This window comes from Alosa pseudoharengus, unplaced genomic scaffold, assembly GCF_046254945.1.
Source record: "Alosa pseudoharengus isolate Yale_2024_CS ecotype anadromous, Long Island Sound unplaced genomic scaffold, YU_APseudo_1.1 YU_APseudo_1.1_scf_1, whole genome shotgun sequence".
NCBI lineage: Eukaryota > Metazoa > Chordata > Actinopteri > Clupeiformes > Clupeidae > Alosa > Alosa pseudoharengus.
The window spans coordinates 27537392-27558868 of NW_027468564.1; the positions used below are offsets into that span (position 1 = coordinate 27537392).

The following is a 21477-nucleotide window of genomic DNA, read 5'->3' on the forward strand; positions in this document are numbered from 1 at the left end:
ACGGACTTTAAATCGGCCTGCCGACCAATTATTTAGGTTATCATAGGCTGCTGGCTATTTTTTTTTCATGCAGTAGATGACGTTAAACTGCTTTTCATTCTTCCTAGAGAATGTTTACAATGTCAATGTTAAAACAGCAGATCTGACTTGAAAGTCGCTCTGTTTAATTGGGAGCACGTCTGAGCGCGCATGAGAGGGATATAGAGAGTGAAAGGTTCTGATAATTGATATCTACATTTTAATATAAGATACTTTTAAAAGGAAATCATGAAGGCAACAAAGATGAGGCTGGAGGAGATTGTGCAGTTATCTGGTTCCCTCTGCTGGCCCGTTATAAACTGAGAGCCAGGGCATTTTGACATATAGGCTGCACTCACTGTGATTTGGAAAATAATTTGTTTCCCTTAAACTAAGCATTTACATGAAGCACAGTATATGCCGACTGAAACACATTCCATTCAGATAGCTAGGTGGTTACCAGGCTCATATATCACTTTCAATTGCAGAAAATGTCTAGCTAGCTGTTTATACCAACTTAATATCATGCCTATTGTTAACTAGATGTACCGCAGAGCGGTACAAAATATGACCGCCGCCCAGTCCAGCACATTTTTTCCACAAAAAGAAATCACGCTGAAAGGCCTATATGATTCTAACTGTCTCACTAAATTGCATTATCCACACTCAATTCTCACTGGTATCTGCTAGACAACAAGTACCAAAACATGATTAGTTCATAGATTTCACATGTAAAATTAATTTTATACAACCCCACCTCCATCTTGCCTGTTCATAATTCTGAGAAATTCTTGATTGTTTGTGTTATGTTTATGTTATGTGTGTGGGTGTGTGTGTGTGTGTGAGTGTGTGAGAATTGAGTGTGGATAATGCAATTTAGTGAGACAGTTAGAATCATATAGGCCTTTCAGCGTGATTTCTTTTTGTGGAAAAAATGTGCTGAACTGGGCGGCGGTCATATTTTGTACCGCTTTGCGGTACATCTAGTTTACATAATGAAGAGACTGAAACCTGGAGTGTTCTTCAAATATACACATGAGAGATGATAAATTCCTAGTGTGATAGGTAGGGGATTTCATACAGTGGCCAATCTACAACCAAACCTATTTACAGTCAAAACCAAGATCTAATGACTTACCATGTTCCATCATTTTGTTGGTTGGTTCAGTTGATGATTGTCGGCTACCAAGTGGTGTCCGGATAAATCAGAAGGGGTGATATGTGCTGTGTTTGGAGGGAAAAAAACAACATTGATAATATTTGAGATGTATCATGAATAGATGTTCATAAATTCAAGGCTGCTTTAATAAAACAAAGCCTCCTGTAGGGAAAAATATCAAAGTATTGATAACACATCACCAAATTGCCCTTCACAACACTCACACTATCTGTCCATTCTGTGAGAAGTGCATGTGCTAAACTCTTCTGTGCGTTTGTATTTTGTGTGCTATGTTTTAACTCGCAAAATTACATTCTGTCCCTAAGGACTGCTTTCCTTTTGATTCCTGGTCAATAGCACTTCCACCTCACACATTAGAGATAACCATCAAATCAATCCAAAATGGCCAGGTGCAATCCTGTCCCTAATTTAACTCATGTCAACACATTTTCTGTCTGCCTACCTCAGTGATGATCTTTAACCTATTTTCCACAGCATTGATAATGCAAGGCTAAGCCTTAAAATGAAATGTGAGACAGTACAGGTTTGACCTTTATATGTTCATGAGAATAATTTATGCAAAGCTAATGTTAAGAGAATGTTGAGAGAAAGAAGTTGGAAGAAGTTGGAAAACTGATTCGAGAGTGTTTAGAACTTATGTTTTATCAATGCAAAAACTGGCCAAATTATTGTGCATTATTATTTCAAACAAATCTAATAACTAACATCTAATAACAACCACACTTTTTAAAGAATATGACGCATGCATAAATCATCCTCATACAATCGCGAGCCATTTACCTTAAGCTTTCTTGGTGACTACGGTTAATTATTATTCATGGCCATAAACAAGCTTCCATCAAATAACTATATACATAATTCACTTCCTTTATATAAAACACACACATTTTTTGGAAAATCAAGCTAAATTTAAACATGTAAATCTAGACTTAAAACTCAAAGTAAAACAATGCTGTTTTATAGCTATTGCAGTGGTATCTTAATTTTGAATATGACCATAAACTCATTCAAATGTCACTCAGCAACCATAGGATGACATCAGTAAAATGTGCATTGGTCTCTTAAGTTTTTCCAGAGCTGCATGATAGAGGTCACGTGCAAGGACATATCCTTGATCAACAGAATATACAACACAACCACATCAAACAATGCTATGCGTCTAAATACCAAAAATATGGAAAGCTCAAAAACAGCCAGCCACATAATTTATGGCATACAAGTAAAATGTCGACAACAAAAGACTGTGAGATTTGATCGATGATCGATAAATCTATGCACTTACCCCATAACAGTATATCTCTGTCTATAAGATATTCAAACTGAAGTAATTTTTAAAGGAAATAACACATAACAAACACAATTTTACTCCACACTCCAGGCGGCAACAATTTTGAAAAGCAACTTCTAGCGTCTCACTCCCAGTAATGGATTACTGTTGGACTTTGTCACTGCAATAACAGTGTGAGAGGTACTACAGTGAGGGAAGACAGTACAACACTGCTCTTGTGTAAAATGGCTTATGGAATAAATAAATAAATAAATAAATACCTTTACTGAAATTTCAGGTTTCTGGTGAACAGTTGCTGCAAATTTGCAGCAAGATCATTTTTTCACATGCAAATTAGGTTTCTGGCAAACAGTTGCAGTTAACTTGTGGCAATGTTGCAGCAAATTTGCAGCAATGTAATATGCAAATTAGATTTGTCACAGATAATTAGCCAATAATAGCAAACGTTGAGAAGTTCACTGGACGTTTGCTATTATTGGATAAGTGTAGTGACAAATCACTGGCAAACACATTTGCCACTAGTGGCAAACTTCTCATTGTTGCCAGAACATTGCTGGAAGTTTGCCTCTAGTGGCCAACATTGGAAAACTTCTTTAAATATTTTCTAGTGAACTAGAACTTTAAACTAGAACTAGAACTTTGTTTCCCACAAATCGCCCACAGGTTTGCTGCAAATCTGCCGCAAACATTTAATTTTTGTAAGGGTTAATAAATAAATAAATAAACACTACATTGGTGGCACATCCTGCAATAACTTCCTATTGGACTTTGGCACTGTACTGACGGTTAGAGTGACACTGCACCTGGGGGAGTGGCATTGCTGGTTGGAAATAGAAAATATAATGCAGTGAAACAGTTGTGGAGACAAAAAAGGTCCAACAAAACCTAAAAGGAAATTACCGTTTTTCTTGATTGTTTACACACATTTTCTAAAAGCATGCCTCATACACTCAGAACTCTACACACAAATCAAAAAACACACACACAATGGGCAAAACCCCTCTATTCTCTTGCAAAATTAAACTCTATTCTCCTGTAAAATGAAAATGAAATGTTATTTCTTCTCAAAATGGCATTTTGATTTCAAATGACACATACAAATCATCATATGAATAGACATTTATAAGAACCGGTTGAACATTTACGTGCTCAATGTAAAACACTATGTCAGAATGACTTAGGTCTTTTTTGTTCAGTGTTACACTTACATAAGTGTGTTATAAAATATTTGAGAATATTGTTTTTATAGGCTACTCAGAACACACAAATACACTGTAACAAATATATTTTATTTTTCCCCACAAAAACAATGTACAGTGTACATCCCAACCAACATAAAGTTGCACATACAGTGGTCTACATACAAAACAACAGAATAATTTACTGTATACAGTTACAGTAAAAAAATAAAAATAACTAGCATCCTCTCTTCTGGGTCTGCCCACAGCACCTCACCCACATCACAAGCATTATGCTAAAGCTCTGATCGCTCATTGTAAAACTGTGTGACAGGTGTTTGCCCATGTGATGGATGAGTCAGTGTGCATAGTAGGACAGTTACCTTTAGAATTTGAATAGCAGTGTGTTCCTTGTGAAAACAAGATATGTTCTTCATGGAAATTGTGCCAAATGCAGAGAATTGTGTGTAGTGTTGTGAAAAAAGTGTATTTTAGAACTGCAATTTTAGTGTAAAGCAGGAATTGTGCTTGTAGTTTTGCATAATTTGTTCAGGGGGTTGGTGCATGAGTTACATGTTGTGGTCATTGTGTCTCAAGTATCAGTTTTTGTTTGTAAACAATTGAGAAAACTGTAAAAAATCCCGAAGCATCCTTTCAAAAACCCTGTATACATTTGAACATGTCCTTACAACCAATGTTACTCAAATCTAATCTGATACATACAGTACATGTGGCCCTTGTTTTTGTTCACACACTCCTCCAGGTCCGCTATCTCTTCCTCACCCTATTCCTTCACCTCCTATCCCCACTCTTTTCTCCTGCTCTTCCTCTCCCTATTCCTTCACCTCCTATCCCCACTCTTTTCTCCTGCTCTTCCTCACCCTATTCCTTCACCTCCTATCCCCACTCTTTTCTCCTGCTCTTCCTCACCCTATTCCTTCACCTCCTATCCCCACTCTTTTCTCCTCTTCTTCCTCTCTGTTCTACATTGCCTTCAATTTCTGTTGTTGACAATGTGGTACGACTTGTTTCCGGTGACCATTCATTTCATAATTTGTCCGTTGTGTGCAAACTGCTTGTCCATTGTCTGCAAAGTGCTTTTTTTCATTACGTCTCTCTACTGAGCCCTTTTTCTCACCATGTTTTCTCTCTGTGGTCTTTTCATCTTCCAACCATTGAGGGCAGCCGTGGCCTACTGTAACCGGAGGGTTGCCGGTTCGATCCCCGACCAGTAGGCACGGCTGAAGTGCCCTTGAGCAAGGCACCTAACCCCTCACTGCTCCCCGAGCGCCGCTGTTGTTGCAGGCAGCTCACTGCGCCGGGATTAGTGTGTGGTTCTGTTCACTGTGTGCTGAGTGTGTTTCACTAATTCACGGATTGGGATAAATGCAGAGACCAAATTTCCCTCACGGAATCAGAAGAGAAAATATACTTATACTTATACTTATTCCATTTAGATTATGTACATGTTGCTTGGCATTCCCTCTCTGCTTACTTTTAAATATTTTCTCCTGTCTGACTTGCAGAAGTAGAGGGTCTACTTTATGTCCATCTCCTCTCCTGTAGACCATGTTTCCTGATTACTGATCTTTCTCTAAGCCTCTGTGTAGTATCTCCCTCCATGCTTCATCTCCTCCCTCTCTGCTGCCTCGTTCATCTTCTTCTCCTGATTTGCTTTTTCCTCAACAGCTTTTACCTTCTTTTCCTCCTGTAGCTCTTTCTCAAGCTTTCTTCTGTAATCCTACTCTGTGAGGAAGTAGAGGGTCCACTCTTTGTCCAGCTCCTGTCCTGTAGACCAAGTTGTCTGATCTTTCACTTCTGAGCCTCCTTATACTTTACTTCGTCTTTTCTTTCTCTCTTCCGCTCCCTCCCTCTCTGCTTCCTCTCTCATCTTCTTCTTCTGCTTTGCTTTCTCTTCAAATTCTTTTCTTTCTCTCTTCTCCTCCTCCAACTCCTTCTCTTTTTCTCTCTCTTGGACCTCTCTGCTGCTGTTTTTTTAATAACCTTCTCTTCCTCTGTTCTCCTCCTTCTTTCCTCATCTGCCTCTTTCTGTGCATCTTGTCTTTTCCTTCTCTCTTCCTTGGCCTCCCTCTCTGCTTCCTCTCTCATCCTCTTCTCCTCCCTTGCTTTTTCCTCAACAGCTTTTACCTTCTTTATCTCCTCTTGTAGCTCTTTCTCATCTTTCTGTCTCTTGCTCCTTTCTTCTGTAAAACTGTCCTGTTCATTACATGAGGGAGTGGAGGGTCCACTCTTTGTCCAGCTCCTCTCTTGTAGACCATGTTGTCTGATTGTTCTTTGAGCCTCCTTATACTTCTCATATGTGTAGTATCCCCCTCTATTTTTCTGTACCATGAACTCCATCGTCTCCAGGAGCTTCAGGACCTGAGTTCGGTCTTTGCTCTGTTCATTGTTAAAAACATGATATCTTTGCCCACATTGGTTCACAATGGATGAGATAGCAGGACTTTTAACTAAAAATTCCTCCACCGGATTTCCACCCAGCACATCTCCATGGGTGAAGAGCACTATGGTAAAATGTCTTAATGCTTCTTCACCAAAGTTCTCCTCGATCCACTTCACTGCTTTCCTTTCCTCTGTGAATGTCACATCTAAACTGATCACCAGCAGGAGGACATGAGGCCCAGGTTTGGACAACTCAAAACAGCTTTCTATCTCAACTTTCAGCTCTTCATTAGTCTTTCCGGTATCAAATAACCCTGGAGTATCGGTAACACTAACTACAACTAGATGTACCGCAGAGCGGTACAAAATATGACCGCCGCCCAGTCCAGCACATTTTTTCTATATGATTCTAACTGTCTCACTAAATTGCATTGTCCACACTAAATTCTCACTGGTATCTGCTAGACAACAACTACCAAAACATGATTAGTTCATAGATTTCACATGTAAAATTCATTTTATACAACCCCACCTCCATCTTGCCTGTTCATAATTCTGAGAAATTCTTGATTGTTTGTGTTATGTTTATGTTATGTGTGTGGGTGTGGGTGTGTGTGAGTGTGTGTGTGTGTGTGTGTGTGTGTGTGTGTGTGTGCGTGCCTGCGTATGTGCCTGTGCATGGAAGCGTACATATGTCTACTGTGTGAGTATGTGTCATACGCAGTGCCGGCCCAAGCCTTTTGGGGGCCCTAAGCAGAATTTGATTTGGGGGCCCCCTCCCACAACGCAGTCACCTGTGCTTGGCGATAATTGACAACTTCACACTATAATGTCATATTATAAATTAATACAGTGAGGTTATGTATTAATACAGCGACTGATTATGAACTACTGTCCCCCTGGACACAGATGCATAAGGACCCTCTCCCCCTACCCTCTTTGTGCAAATGTGGGTACAAACGTGTGTGTGTGTGTGTGTGGGGGGGGGGGGGGGGTTAGATGTGATTTCCTGTATTCTGGTGCATTTTTGGGATGGTCAGCCGGAGAAGGGCAGTACCTAAATTTGTTCAGATTCATAGCCTTTTGCTTTTTGACTTATTGGTAGTGAATTCACACAACTACTTGGGGTTCAGGGTCCCTTGACCTCTTGGGCTCGGTAGGCTCATTCAGTAATCCATCCTTGCTCACATGCCAAAAATGTTTTGGGGCTCCAATCTAGACTTCTGGCCCCATGTGCTTGGTAAACCAATGTATTAATACAGTTGTTATTTACACCAACCCTGTCACCTTTTAATCTTAGAGGGTACTAAAATCACAGATTTATTTGAAACATTCATATTCAAAGTGAAGTACTAAGGGTGGTTTACTGAAGTTGAATTGACAAATAACAAAATACAACAGCAATTTTTGTAAACAAGTACATCAGTTTAATGACTTGTTTTTCAACAGATTTGCTGAACAAATGTGCATTAAATGAGCAATTTTCAACTACAAAATAAAAACAAAATAGACAAACATTAATAATCAAAAATAAAATGTCCCAAAAAATAGATAATTATTCCTACTTCGTTCCTGGTTTTTAGGCATCTGCAACTCTGCAGTGGACGAACCTGCAATGATTAAATAAATACATAAATAAATAAAAAAAAACGATGTTAAATGTGTCATGTCATATTAACAGGCTATGTAACCATTTGCCATCAAGAAAACCTCACCTTCTGGTAGGTAGAGTTAGGTAGAGGTAGAGATGTGCTCCAAAGGACTTCAACAGTGTCTCTGAAAAAAAAAAATATTGCATAAGTGCATAGTTGATCGAGCAGAATGAGTTTATTTTGCTATCATTACTTACACTCAAATAACAAGCAATTTCACATGTAACAATTCATATTCTATTGGCAAATGAGGCATAATCAAAAGAGCAGGCCCGGAGTGGGTAATCGGGAGAATCGGGAGAATTCCCGGTGGGCCGCTTCACTTTTGGGCCGGTCGAGGGAAAAATATTGGCATTTGTCACGTTAATCTATCTTCTCTTAAAGTTGGCAACACACGTTCGCATTCTATGCCTAACACCGCAGCCTCTGCATGGGTTGTTCTCCCCTCCCAAGAAGAGTTAATTGGTTGGGTCCATATAGCCCGTCTTTCCTAAAAAGTTTTCTCAGATACCAGCCGGGCCGGCCCTACCGTAGTGATAAGCGTCAGGGAGGATGGATGGTAGAAAGATGCCATGAGGGACTGAAAAGGCCAGGTAAAAAAGACGAAAAGTATTGGATGGAAATGCTGCCAAATGTGCCATGCTTCCAATTTTTTTTGAAGAGGACAGACATAAGTGGCAACTGGTAAAGAGATATAGCTATGATTATAACGCCGTAATTGGGCTAATAACCTACTGGACGTTGTAGCGTTGTCAACCTATTCGCAAGTAACATATTAAATGAAATAAAATATTAGCATTTTGGTATCATCCAATATGGCTATTCATAGACTTTGCAAATATTATGCAAATATTGATAACAAAAATCAAGCTTGATCTGTGTATGCAGTAGCCTATAGGCCTAAAAACAAAAGTAGCCTGAGCAGCAGATCAGCCAGTCCCCCGCTGAAAATGATGAGCCCGAAATGAACTATGACTATAGGGACTAATAGAGTTAACCATATGAATTAAAGTTATTTTATGGAAGAAAGAACAGTAGGCTATGACAGCAGTAGGCTACATGCTCAGATGTGGGTGTAGTAAAGGAGCAAATCACCAAACAACAACATGATAGCTGACCCATGCAGAAAAAAACATGTAAACAATACAGTAGTTCAATATGCCTCTTAGTGGAGTTGTGGGATACATTTCAAATGCTTTATTTCTTCCTTCCTGTTTTTGTTAACTTATCAACCTATCCTTGTGGAATAGTGGAATATTAGCCTATAATAAAAACTACAGGATAGTAAGAGCTGAAATGTTGCCTTATTTATCCAATTTCCACCACCACTAAAAAAGTGGGCCGGTCTTGGGCCTGAAACTCCCGGGCTGAAAAGTGGCCCCACTCCGGCCCTGCAAAAGAGTATATACTTAATTGCAGTATGGTGAACGCTTAACATGGTGATCTACTGCAGCCTAAATATTAGGGTAGCACCGCTACATCACTTGCCACTATCTTAATCAAAAGTAAATTTATTTTCATCACAGAAGTCTCCCCACCCAACATGGTATATTTTCTCAAACACTACCATCTCTCTCCAAAGATCTTAGAGCAGAGCGGACGTACTGTTCCATCTTTGCCTATGAAGCTGGAACGTTACCGATGCCCAGAGTCGCGCTAGTCAGTGGGTTGGGTTGGGACTGGGAGCCTGGGCTTAGTGTGTTGTTGCTATCAGACTTACCACTATGTCACATATTATAGAGCAGTAATAAACTATCAACACTTTCAGGTGCGAAATCAGAAACAATCCCTCTGTGGTAAATTTGCCTTCAGCTACGTTTTCATGTAGCTACTGTAGTGCTAATGTCCACTTCAGTCAGCTAGCTAACTTTAATTTACGACATAATAAGCCCACCTAGAGCTAGGGTACATGCTTGATTGAACATCCAAAACAATCCCAATATCCTTGAGATCTGAAATACATCTAGATAAATATATATTAATGGGAGACATTTCTCTGTTGATGGCGGAGATTTAGCTCTGGTGATGGCTTATATTAGATCATGACAGCTAGCTAGCTACCTCAAGCACAAAACATACTGTAAATAATCATGCAAAACATACCTGTATCTTGCTCGTTTTTCTCCTCCTCTGTCATTTTCTTCGTTCTGTTTTCGGCACCAGAGGGATACGTCCTTTTTTGTGACTTGTCTGAACATTACCGTCTCTTCCGATTGTTGAACTTGATGCAGTGTCTGCACGAATTGTATATGCACCCGAGGTGTCTACTTTATGCGCGTGACTCAAAGGCTGGCAGACACAGTAGCAGTAGGCAGGCATATTAATCATGAAATCATAATTTTCTTGATTTGAATGATAATTGTTTCATTTATTCATTCATTGATGTCACTTGTTTACGTTATTTATTATGTAAAAAAAAAAAAAAAAGAAACTCGATTGGGGGCCCCCTGGTGGCCAGGAGGCCCCAAGCAGCCGCTTAGTTCGCTTATGCCTCGGGCCGGCCCTGGTCATACGTATGATTACTGTGAATGTGTGTGTGTGTGTGTGTATCTGTTTGTGCACATGTGTGCACATGAACTGGGTTAACATGACCCCTGGAGGCAAATATACGGAAAAAATGGTCATCCTAGGTCCTACAGTTCTCAAGATATTCACAGAGAACTGTGTCTGGCCTACCCTCCTTTCGGGGGGTCCAGTCCAGCGGGGGGGCTACAGATCAAAACGAAAAATGACAGTTCCATGCTATCCATGTGGGGGTACATGCCCACCAAGTTTTGTGTACCCCGGTCTTTCAGTGTCCCGGGAATCCTTGTTGGTGTACGTCACTAAATTTACACATAAATTGTTTAATTGTAAGGCCCCCCATGAACGAAAGTACACAAAACTTGGCATGCATTCGGAGGGTGTCATAATGATCCTACACTTTCAATTTCGTGCAGTTTTGACCATGTCAGCCAGAGATATTGTGATGAAAACACCTAATTTTTTGCTTTTTAATTTTTAACTAGGTGGCGCTATACATGAAATAAGTGGTAACGGGATGGGTTGACATGGCCCCTTGAGATCAACATACAAAAAAAAGGTGGACCTCCTAGGCCCTACGGTTCTCGAGATATTCACAGAAAACTGTGTCTGCCCTACCCTCCTTTCGGGGGGTGCAGTCCAGCGGGGGGGCTACAGATCAAAACGAAAAACGATGGTTCCATGCTATCCATATGGGGTTACATGCCCACCAAGTTTAGTCTACCCCGGTCTTTCAGTGTCCCGGGAATCATTGACAGAAATTTGGACATGCGAAAAAAATAAAAAAAAAAATAAAAAAAATCTGACTAAACCTATATGACCGCCGCTTCGCTGCGCGGCGGTCATAATAAGACCTGTTTGTTTCCACTCTGTAGCACACACTTGAGTCACAGATTCAAATGAGAACTCTGATTCAAACACTTTTCTCCCCAGGATGGTGTTTCCTGAGGCACTCTTTCCTAACCCAGTTTTGCCCAGCAGCACAATCCTCCGCTCACACACTGTGGAGACACAAACAGAAAAACTGTTTTAAAAAAAAAGGATTCACCTACTTGAAGGAGTGGCAGGTCCCCTTCTTGTCAATTATACATTGTTTAAAAATAATGAAAAGTCATTGTGGGATAATGTATGAGTACAGAGGAGCTTTAAAGCCAAATAAACTAGCCTGACAAATGCAAAATCCTTATATCTAACGTATCCTCCTGAGAACCAATCGATAGACCTATGTCCTCTGTAGTGGACCTAAGTTCTAGAAGCATACCCATTTACCCCTTTGAGCTATTCTATCAATTCCTGTGGTCTTTTAAAGAGGACATCCCGGGCTTTCTAATGATATATCATGTGATTGGCTGGGTTGCTGGGAACCTCCTCTTCCTGGTTCTCAAAAATGGTTGACATCAAAACAAGCACATTTTATGGAAGGAGGAGAGAAGTCAAATAGTGTCTTCTTATTAAGCATTCATTATGATGGCAATATATGGTCTTGTTAATGTAAATGTCAGGAATCATATGATTCATTTTGAAAGAAGTCAAGTTTTTTACATTTTGAAATAATGTGACTTTATAAAGTGACTTTATAAAGTGACTTTATGAATGTCCATTATAATGGACACCAGGACCAAAATATTTAGATTTTTGATCTAAATAGATAGCGAGGAAGAGTAAGACTAAAAAATGAATTATCGCAGATGAAAGAAAAACATGAAAATGAAATGAACAATCCAGAAAAAATAAATACAACTTTCAAAAAAGGCAAATAAAGTCTAGAAGGATAAATAACATTTTCCCTTATATTTGGTTAAGTTTACCCTCAATGTAATACCACTAAAAGCATAATTTGTCAATTTTTGTCTATTTTCATGGCTACCTTTTCATAGTAAAACGGTCCTTTTGTCCACCACAGGGGACATGCTATAAAATTTAAAATAAAAATAAATTTAAAAAAATAAAAATTGTAAGATGTTTTTTTAATCCTAAATAGAAAGGAAATCACAAAAAAAAGAAATTGTTGGACACTTTTTTTTCTTGGTTCCCAGGAGGATATACTGTATTTATACTAATATAAAAAATAGAAAGTTCATATTGCATGTGAGCTAACCAGAACATCACCAAACAAGGAGTTAAACATTCAATTTCTGTCCAGATTATATTGCAGGCAAAGCATACAAGGCAAAACAGTCCATCATTATGGACATGAAGTTATTTATGAACTTTAGATATGACAGTTTAGATTACTAAGGATAAAGTCAATTTCAAACAGACCTTCATCGGAAACGGAGTCTTCTGCAGGCATAGATGCAGTCCTCCGTTTGCCTCTCCCAGACGCCATGGTTCTTTCTCATTGACTGTTTAGCTGAATTATGCTAAACACCAAACCAAAAAAAATGTTTAAACATTTGAGCCTTAACTTTGTAAATGTGGTATCTACTCTTCCATTGTCATATTTGTCAGAAAAAAACAGACCAACAGAAAATGTGCATTTGTTATGATCTGTTAGCAGAGAATAACTACAGATAAACCAATTGAGCATTGCAACATTCTGTTGAGATAACAGATTGTATAAAATTAAGAGTTATCGACTCACCCCTTCTCATTTTACTCTATTTGACTATTTCACATTCAAAATGAAAATTATTAATCTAAAGTAATCCTTTTTTGGTGCTCCTCGTCGCTCCGAACTTACATGAGTATTAGTAGTTTTGAACTGCAGCGCAGTACTTAGACTTTGGAACCATTTATTTTATTGCACCTAGTGGTATGATCATTGTTGCAGTGGCATTGGGATTTCAAAGAAAACAGACACTTTGAAAAGTCTTCCTCAAGTCTTACTTTTCGAAACACATGGCAACATTGGAACACTTCATATTGTGTTAAGTTTAACTTCAACATGGGCAAAATGATTCAACTCAAACAGTGATTCACAAGAAGGCTTTATTTTCTGACTGATGAAATCGGTGTAAATGCAAAATTCCTTTTCTTTTCAACTTTTCATTCTGATCTTTCATTTGTTATGACAAAACATTAGCCTAGAAATCTAGACACACCCTAGAAACTCTCCGTTGGCTTGTGAACTCAAAAAATTTCTATCAGGCCAATCAAATTGTGTATAGAGTCGTTAGGCGGGCTTAACATAATGATTGATGGCAGTTGCAATGATTGAGTTGCAACGGTTTGACTTGAATTCCCTGCTACTTGAAAACAAAGAAGATGGATGTTGCTGTTGGCGAACAGTGTGACACGAGTTAAGCTTTTTTTAAGTTGGCAAAAGTTTGAACGGTGAGTGCCCAGACCCTACATTTTAATGTGGGTCTGGCTCGTCAGGCTAACAAAACATGGCATTCAATCAAGAAACTGTAGTAAAACTGCAAAACATTTCGATTTTGAACTCGCCTCTGCCTTCTTTGCATCCTTACACCATCCCAGTGACATAATCTTAATACGGCTCCATCCCAGTAACGTCATCTAAGTGAGACACCCCCCTTCCACCCCAAACCATGTCCCTTGTCGCTGCCCGATGTGAGTCACACATGCTCAGACATGTTTGTTGGCTCCAAAACAGAACTCGTGGATGGCATTTATTTTCTACATAAAACAAATTTAGTTCATGATTTATCTCCTTATATTTTGTAAAAATTAGCGCCACTACAACATCTGATGTAGCCGGTCCATTGATTCTAGTGGATGGTAACTTTTACAGCTTACACTCTGTGAAGGGAACTTTTCAGTCACATGCCTGGTGTCACTTGCCTGTAATTCACCAACTTTTTTGTCAAATGCATTGTCTTCCTGCTGCCATTTCAGCACCCAAAAAACCTTGATCACATTGCAGAATCTGTAAATGGGAAACAAACATAATTGTAGGCTATGTTTCAGGAAATTAACATGGGGTTATGTAAAGATACGACTTGATTAACTCACTGCATTACTGTGTTTTGCCCTATGGCCAGTTGACCCATTTCATGATGATAAATCTTACGAAGGAAATACCAAACAAATTCTTAAAATAATAAAAAAAAAAATATATAAAACAACCAATTGTTTAAATTCAAATCAACATGTCTGTTTTACATTCCTCTGCATACAAGCGACTTGATATTTGATATAACCACAGTGCAGTACAGACTTTGGAACCAGTTATGGTTTATTGCATATTTCCTTTTGAAATGTTCAGAACCAATGCAGATACTTTGAAATGAAAATTAACCGGACTTTAGCTCAATGTTCTATGACATTCTCTCTTCTCTCATTCTTAGCTCAATGCTGTTCTCTGTGCCTCTGGAAAATACCTTGGTAATGCACATTTGTTTCTGCAGTTGAAAGGGTCTATAGACCGGTTTCAGGTCCCTAACAACCGTCGTTAAGGACGAACTCGGAGGACAAGCAAACCCAGAGCCGTATAGCAATACATTGAGAGAAAGACGCAAGGAGGTTGAAAATTGTTAACTTTTGGCAGAGAAAAGCAGACGGAAATTCCCCTGCGTGGTACAGGAGACATTTCATTTTTGGTGATGTGTCCGTTCAAAGCTAAAAAAAATTTAAAACGCCAATAAAGTAAGCAGGCCTAGGTGCTAGACATTTGGATACGAAGCATGCATTATGAAGCTACAAAGTTATGCCACAAATGTTACCTTCATGCTCAAGAGGAAAAACTCAAGTCATGTAGGCTAAATAACATAGGGTAGTGACATTAACAAAGTGTTTTTTTTATCATATTCCTCAGCATATCATTATAATGAGAGACTTATAGTCAAGTCAAGTCAAGTCAGATTTATTTGTATAGCGCATTTAACATGCACAGAGTGCAACCCAAAGCGCTCCACATATAAGACATTTTCATTGACACAGACTTAACTAACAAAGACAATAGATGCCGGACGGAGCGGCGTAGTCGCCAGCGTACCCGTGACACCAAGACATACAAGACATACAACAAACAAATGAATAAATAAAATAAATAAAAATTAAAAATAAAATTAGTCCAATTTCCAACTTGCTGAAAATGTCCAAGGGCAAAGATGACCCGCGTGAAAACTGCGCACAGCTGTGTCTTCACGATGCAACACCAACAAAGTTCTTTATAACTGACCAACCCGGAGAATCCACTGGCAGTCTGGAGAGCACTGGAAGGACAAGACAGTCAGAATTTGTGATGGGCGACCCTGCTGATTATCAGCTCGGTGGTCCTAGACAGTGACCGTTTGTTGTTTGTTGTTTCATGGTTAACACTGTCATCAGAGTTTCTTAGCACTCAATCCAGACTCCAGGCACCGGTAGATGCTAGCATGGCAGCTCGCATGTCAGCCGCAACTCGGTGGTCGTGGCAGCTGCAGATCTCTTGCAGATTGACGTTAGGCACCCTTGCTGAGCAATCCCTCCGTCCAGACATTGGATGTGCAGCGTCACGGATGGATGAAAGGACTTCAGAAGCATAAGGCAGGCTAGCCAAGGCGCTCATCAGCCCAATGGAAGCTGGTTAACGTTAACTTGACGTTGATGGTGTCAGCCGAGTTTGTTAATCAGAAAAAAGGACTAAGAATAACACAAAAACGATCAAAAATAACATAAATAAAGAGTGATTACATTTAACTAGAAAAATAAATACAAAAAATTAACAGAACATTACATAAAATTACGAACATTACATGAATACAAACAAAAACATGATGCCAGACGGAGCGGCGTGTCTCGCCAGCGTCCCCGTAACCTAGCAACGAGTGATCCATGAGAACTGAGGCTAATGTTAGTCTACATTTCACGCAAATGACAATATGCAGGGTAGCCTAAAGTTAAAGTTGACACTCCATTTGAGTTGTTTGTTTTAGAAAAGAAGACATGGGCTTGCAAGTAACGTTATTGCATAGGCCTACTATAAGGTAGCCTAGCTTATAGCTAATCCGTCATAGGCTCCTGTCCTGTCAGTTAACATCCAGCACAATGCATTTTGTGCATTGTAACGTTATTTCAGTCAATCGTTCAATGTCTGGCCAGCATAGGCTACTTTATCAAAGTAATTATCCTCTGACCTCAGGGGGAAATGATTGTCCACCCCTGTCATTATGTACCCTTTGAGTAGGTAATGTTCTCACTAAATCTAAACTAATTGTTTTTGCAGTCGAAGCCCTAACGTTAACATTAGCTTAAGCCTAACCTAACTTTACAGTGACTGGCCACATGTTTAGCCTACCTTCCGTAAAATCTGTTGCTTTTTCATAGGTAAATCCGCTACACCTCTAGATGAAAACAATCCAGACTCGGCTACACCGAAATATTTCGGCAATATGTTTTTATTCTTCATCTTATACCAAGTTCAGCCAGCTTGTTTTCTATGCGCTGTCAGTGTAAACAACTAGTGCTTGTCCTCCGAGTTCGTTCTTGACTACGGTTGTTAGGGACCTGAAACCGGTCTATAGGTCTATGAATATACAAGCCCAACTGCCCCCCCCCCAAACTCTCTCTCTCACACACACAAACACACACACACACACACACACACACACACACACACACACACACACACACAATAATATATTTTCTTTGGAAAAAGCAAAAAAGTAGTTGACACTTTATTTTAATGTGTCGCTGTTACAGTGTACCTACCTAATTAGGTACAGTGGTACAACCTGTGTAACAACATGTACTATCAGGTACTATCATTGTACTTGCATTATGTATTTGTGGGTACCTACATATAGTTGTTACATTGTAATACTTGTGCTTTTACAAAACTTTGCCAATTTGCCTACATTTTCATCAGAGGCAAAGAGCTGACCTGAGACCTGCTGGATGGGGTAAATCTGGTCATGATAGATTTGATAGACAAACCATTCTTAGCTCCAGTCAAGGCCTCATTGTCTTCAGTGTACATGTAACAGCTGTGCTGCTACAACCTTGTTACTCTTTGATACAGTGGAATAAACCTATTAAGTGTACCAGTTAATTACTTACATGTACAAATGACATGTATGTTATGTCTTCAATGTCTTGGAACAGGTCTACTAATTCACTACATAGTACATATATCTACTGTGTTGGTACACACTTATTGCTCTTTGGCATAAACCCATTAAAATGAAGTGTACCAGTTAAGTACTTACAATTACATATTACATGTATGTAGTGTCATTGGTGTTTTGGAACATGTCTGCCATTGCCCTACATACTGTAGTACATGTATCAACTGTGTTGGTACACATGTATTACTCTTTTGATACAGTGGAATAAACCCATTAAAATAAAGTGTACCAGTTAAGTACTTACATATACATACAGTATTATATACATCCTGTCAATGATATCATGCATCCTGAAATTGATGTGTTGAAACGTGTCTGCTGTTACACCACACAGTACATGTGAATTAGTAGACCTGTTCCAAGACATCGAAGACACAACATACATGTCATATGTACATGTAAGTAATTAACTGGTACACTTAATAGGTTTATTCCACTGTATCAAAGAGTAACAAGGTTGTAGCAGCACAGCTGTTACATGTACACTGAAGACAATGAGGCCTTGACTGGAGCTAAGAATGGTTTCTATATCAAATCTATCATGACCAGATTTACCCCATCCAGCAGGTCTCAGGTCAGCTCTTTGCCTCTGATGAAAATTTAGGCAAATTGGCAAAGTTTTGTAAAAGCACTCAGTATTACAATGTAACAACTATATGTAGGTACCCACAAATACATAATGCAAGTACAATGATAGTACCTGATAGTACATGTTGTTACACAGGTTGTACCACTGTACCTAATTAGGTAGGTACACTGTTACAGCGACACATTAGAATACAGTGTTACCAAAAAGTAATTTGATAGTAGTATGTAATTTCATTCTTTGGAAATACATTAATTTATGTCTTTGGCCAAATCAACTTTTTCAAAAGCCCATGTACATCTGTTGGTCATTGTATTTTGGTTCCTTTTCTCTTGTTGACTGTAAAATACTATATTCACAACGGCAATTTTTTTGGAAAAATCACTATGTTTGATTTCAATATTGCTTACATGTTTACTGTGTATTTCAACTTCTCTCTGTAGATGACTTTCACTCTTGTATGGAAATATACATAGACACCCATGAAAGATAGAAGAGCTTTAGGTTTGAGCAACAGTGTGAACATGCCGTGTCCAAAATCATATTATGACATAAGTGTTTATAATGTGAAGGGAATGTTTGTTTTAAATATGTGTTTATAACATTTTGAATGTTGTGTGTCATTTTGCTGGAGATTTGATGCATTTTGTGTGAGCAGTTGTGGGTATTGTGAGAAGAGTTCTGAAAATGTTTGTAAACAGTTGTAAAAACTACCACATTAACAAAATATCTAGCTTGCATTGATGTGTATTAGATCATAATGATTTCATAATCACTTATTCTTTTTTGCTCCATGTCCAAAAAACACATAGGCCTACATTTCCATAACCTAACAAGGATCACATGAAAATATTTCAACTTTAAAAACAAAAAAAATGTCCCTCTAGTAGAGTAGTGAATAGGCATGTGATGCGGTACTCTGATCTACTTCATTAATGATCCTCATCAGGCTAGGAATCCACTTCATTACCCACGAGTAATCTGAGTGCCCAGAAGTTCGCATCATGCTGTTCAGTTTGTCAGTTTCACTTTTGCAAACACGCATACAGATTGAATGATCACTCATAGCCTACCACTTCCACCTAATGTTATGCCTCTATATTTTATGAATTAAGACATATTAATTGATCAGGAAAACATTTCGTTTATTTTTCTTTCGGTCCGCGGTTCCATAACACCATAGCCTGACGAGCCAGACCCACATTAAAATGTAGGGTCTGGGCACTCACCGTTCGCAGTGCTCAGTCCGAGGGGCGGGATAATCGGTTGTCTTTCAAATTCCCTCTGCACGCAATAGGACAGTGCTGAGTCTTATGGTATTCCCACCAGTGGAGCTAGTGGCTAGTTCAAACTTTTGCCAACTTAAAAAAAGCTTATCTCATGTCACGCTGTTCGCCAACAGCAACATCCATCTTCTTTGTTTTCAAGTAGCAGGGAATTCAAGCCAAACTGTTGCAACTCTGCCATCAATCATTATGTTAAGCCCGCCTAACCTATACGATGATTTGATTGGCCTGATAGAAGTTTAATTTTTCCAGTTCACAAGCCAATGGAGAGTTGCTAGACTAGACCTGGCAGCAAATGTAGGCAAATGCAAATGTAATTTGCTGCCGCTAGGGTTCGTCTAGATTTCTAGGCTAGTAGATTCCTGCAATGTTCATGAAAACAGCATAGCGATTGGATAGCCGAATAAATCGCGACTTGTAGGCCTAACAGTAGCTTATATCAAAGCAAATAGCCTATGACATTGAAAATAGGCCTACATTTATTTCACTCGTCTTGCTGGAGTGAGCGCAAAATGTGGGCTGTTGCGCAAATAAATTAATTAGGGAGATGATCTGCATCTCCATTTACCAAACGCTATAGTTTTGCTAACATCTCCACTGTTAAAGTGAAATATGTCTCCATGCAAGGTGTCAAGCAGCAGTGAAGTGAAAACCTTATCATGCAGGAAGCCAATGTTCACGTCACCTGAGTCAGACAGAAAACAGGCCCTGCTTGCTCTGTTAAAGTTTGTATGGCCCCTCCAAACTGTGTTAAAAGGGTGTATTTCACAGCCAGAATTTCAAAATTCCCTGCTTCCCTGCTACCGGTCCGTCAGAAATATGACAACTGTTGTCCGGTCCGTTTCTTGAAAAAGGTTGGTAACCCCTGCTGTAGACTGTTTGGACAGCAAAGGGAGAATACAGGCTAATAATAAAAACAGATGCTGGAATTCATTTCTCATTGGGCCTGAGTTATAATATGACATAATGTACTATATTTTCATTGTGTGAAATTGTTTACCAGCACAGCGACAGCAAAGAGGGACACGCTGGCTGCATGTGCACGTGGGGGGGGTGCACATGCAGCCAGCGTGTCCCTCTTTGCTGTCGCTGTGCTGGTAAACAAATTCCTCTGAAATCAAAAACAGAATAGCTGCTATGCTGCACAAATTCAGAGATCTCTCTATATAGACTGCTGTTAGTGGATTCCCTCTATATTTTAACAGAGTTATGTTCATACTTTGTTGCAAAAGATGCATATTTAGATTGTTTATTATTGTGCTTCTTAACTGTAAGGGGACCCCGAGAGCAAATCTTGTTAAGTGCTGCTTTAAGCATGCCAGACGTTGTTCATATCAGAGATAACAATGACATCTAATGTAATCTAATGTTGAAAGTGGAATGTCTAGAAACAAGATATCTACAAACTTGCACTGATGTGTATTAAATGACAATGTTAAATAGAATAAGTTTCATCGTCATCATTTACCCCTCCATGCCCAAAAGACACATTTGCATTATTATAACCTAAAAAGAGGTCGTATGAAATTATTTCAACTTTATTAACAAATAATGTTCCTCTTGACGCTGAGAAGTGACTAGGTTGCTCTAAAGACTTTGATACCACTTAATTTAATGATTCTGGAGGTACAAAGGTCAACATAGCACTGATATTTCCATTGGAAAGACAACCATATTGCAGACCTTTTCCTTTAGAATTTCTGCTTTGTTACTGATTTGATTGTTGAAGATTGTTAGATAGTTAGAAGATTGTTAGAAGATTGTCTAGTGCATCTTTGCCTAGTGCTTTTTCTTTGCCTATGTGTCTAGTGCATTACTGCTGCAAAATTACTGTAGTGTAAATCTGCCATGGTTTCCTGTCAAATCACGTGGTGCACTCACTGTAAGAATCTCAGGGTAAATAGTGCCATCTACTGGACATATTTAATACTGACAACTGATGCTAAAGTATGTGAATGCCAGATGCTGCTCAGTTCAGATATACAGTAAGAATGAAATCCAACGGACTGCAGCACTCTCCTGTCGATGCTAATGTGCAGAGTTCTTCAGCCCTGAACCCTCAAAGACTCTAACGATAAGTCTTTTAAAAGATAAGTAATTGAGTTTGAGAGGCTGTAAGTGTTCAAAATGCTAATAAAAGGAATCGGGCACCTGTTACATGTTATTGAATTGACGGAAACGTGTTGCAGACATTGCATGGCAGTTATTTACTGATGTTGTTTTCAAGCTTCCAGACTCCCTATAACCCTGTGTTTCACATCACAACACTTGAGGGTAATGCCCTTTACTTGGGCAAAGCTTGCAGCAGGGGCGCCTGCAGGAATTAATGCTATGGTACGCACACTCATCA

At 39.1% G+C, this 21477-nt stretch overlaps 1 protein-coding gene across 1 annotated transcript; it reads right to left on the reverse strand.

The window, feature by feature from the left end:
- Positions 1 to 5551: 5551 nt before the first annotated feature.
- Positions 5552 to 12571, reverse strand: LOC143118023 (GTPase IMAP family member 9-like). Its single transcript, XM_076279303.1, has 3 exons — positions 12505 to 12571; positions 11125 to 11243; positions 5552 to 6466 (listed from the first exon to the last, which is right to left on the reverse strand). The coding sequence occupies exons 1-3, from the start codon at positions 12569 to 12571 to the stop codon at positions 5552 to 5554; spliced, it is 1101 nt and encodes a 366-aa protein (XP_076135418.1).
- Between the last annotated feature and the right edge of the window lie 8906 nt (positions 12572 to 21477).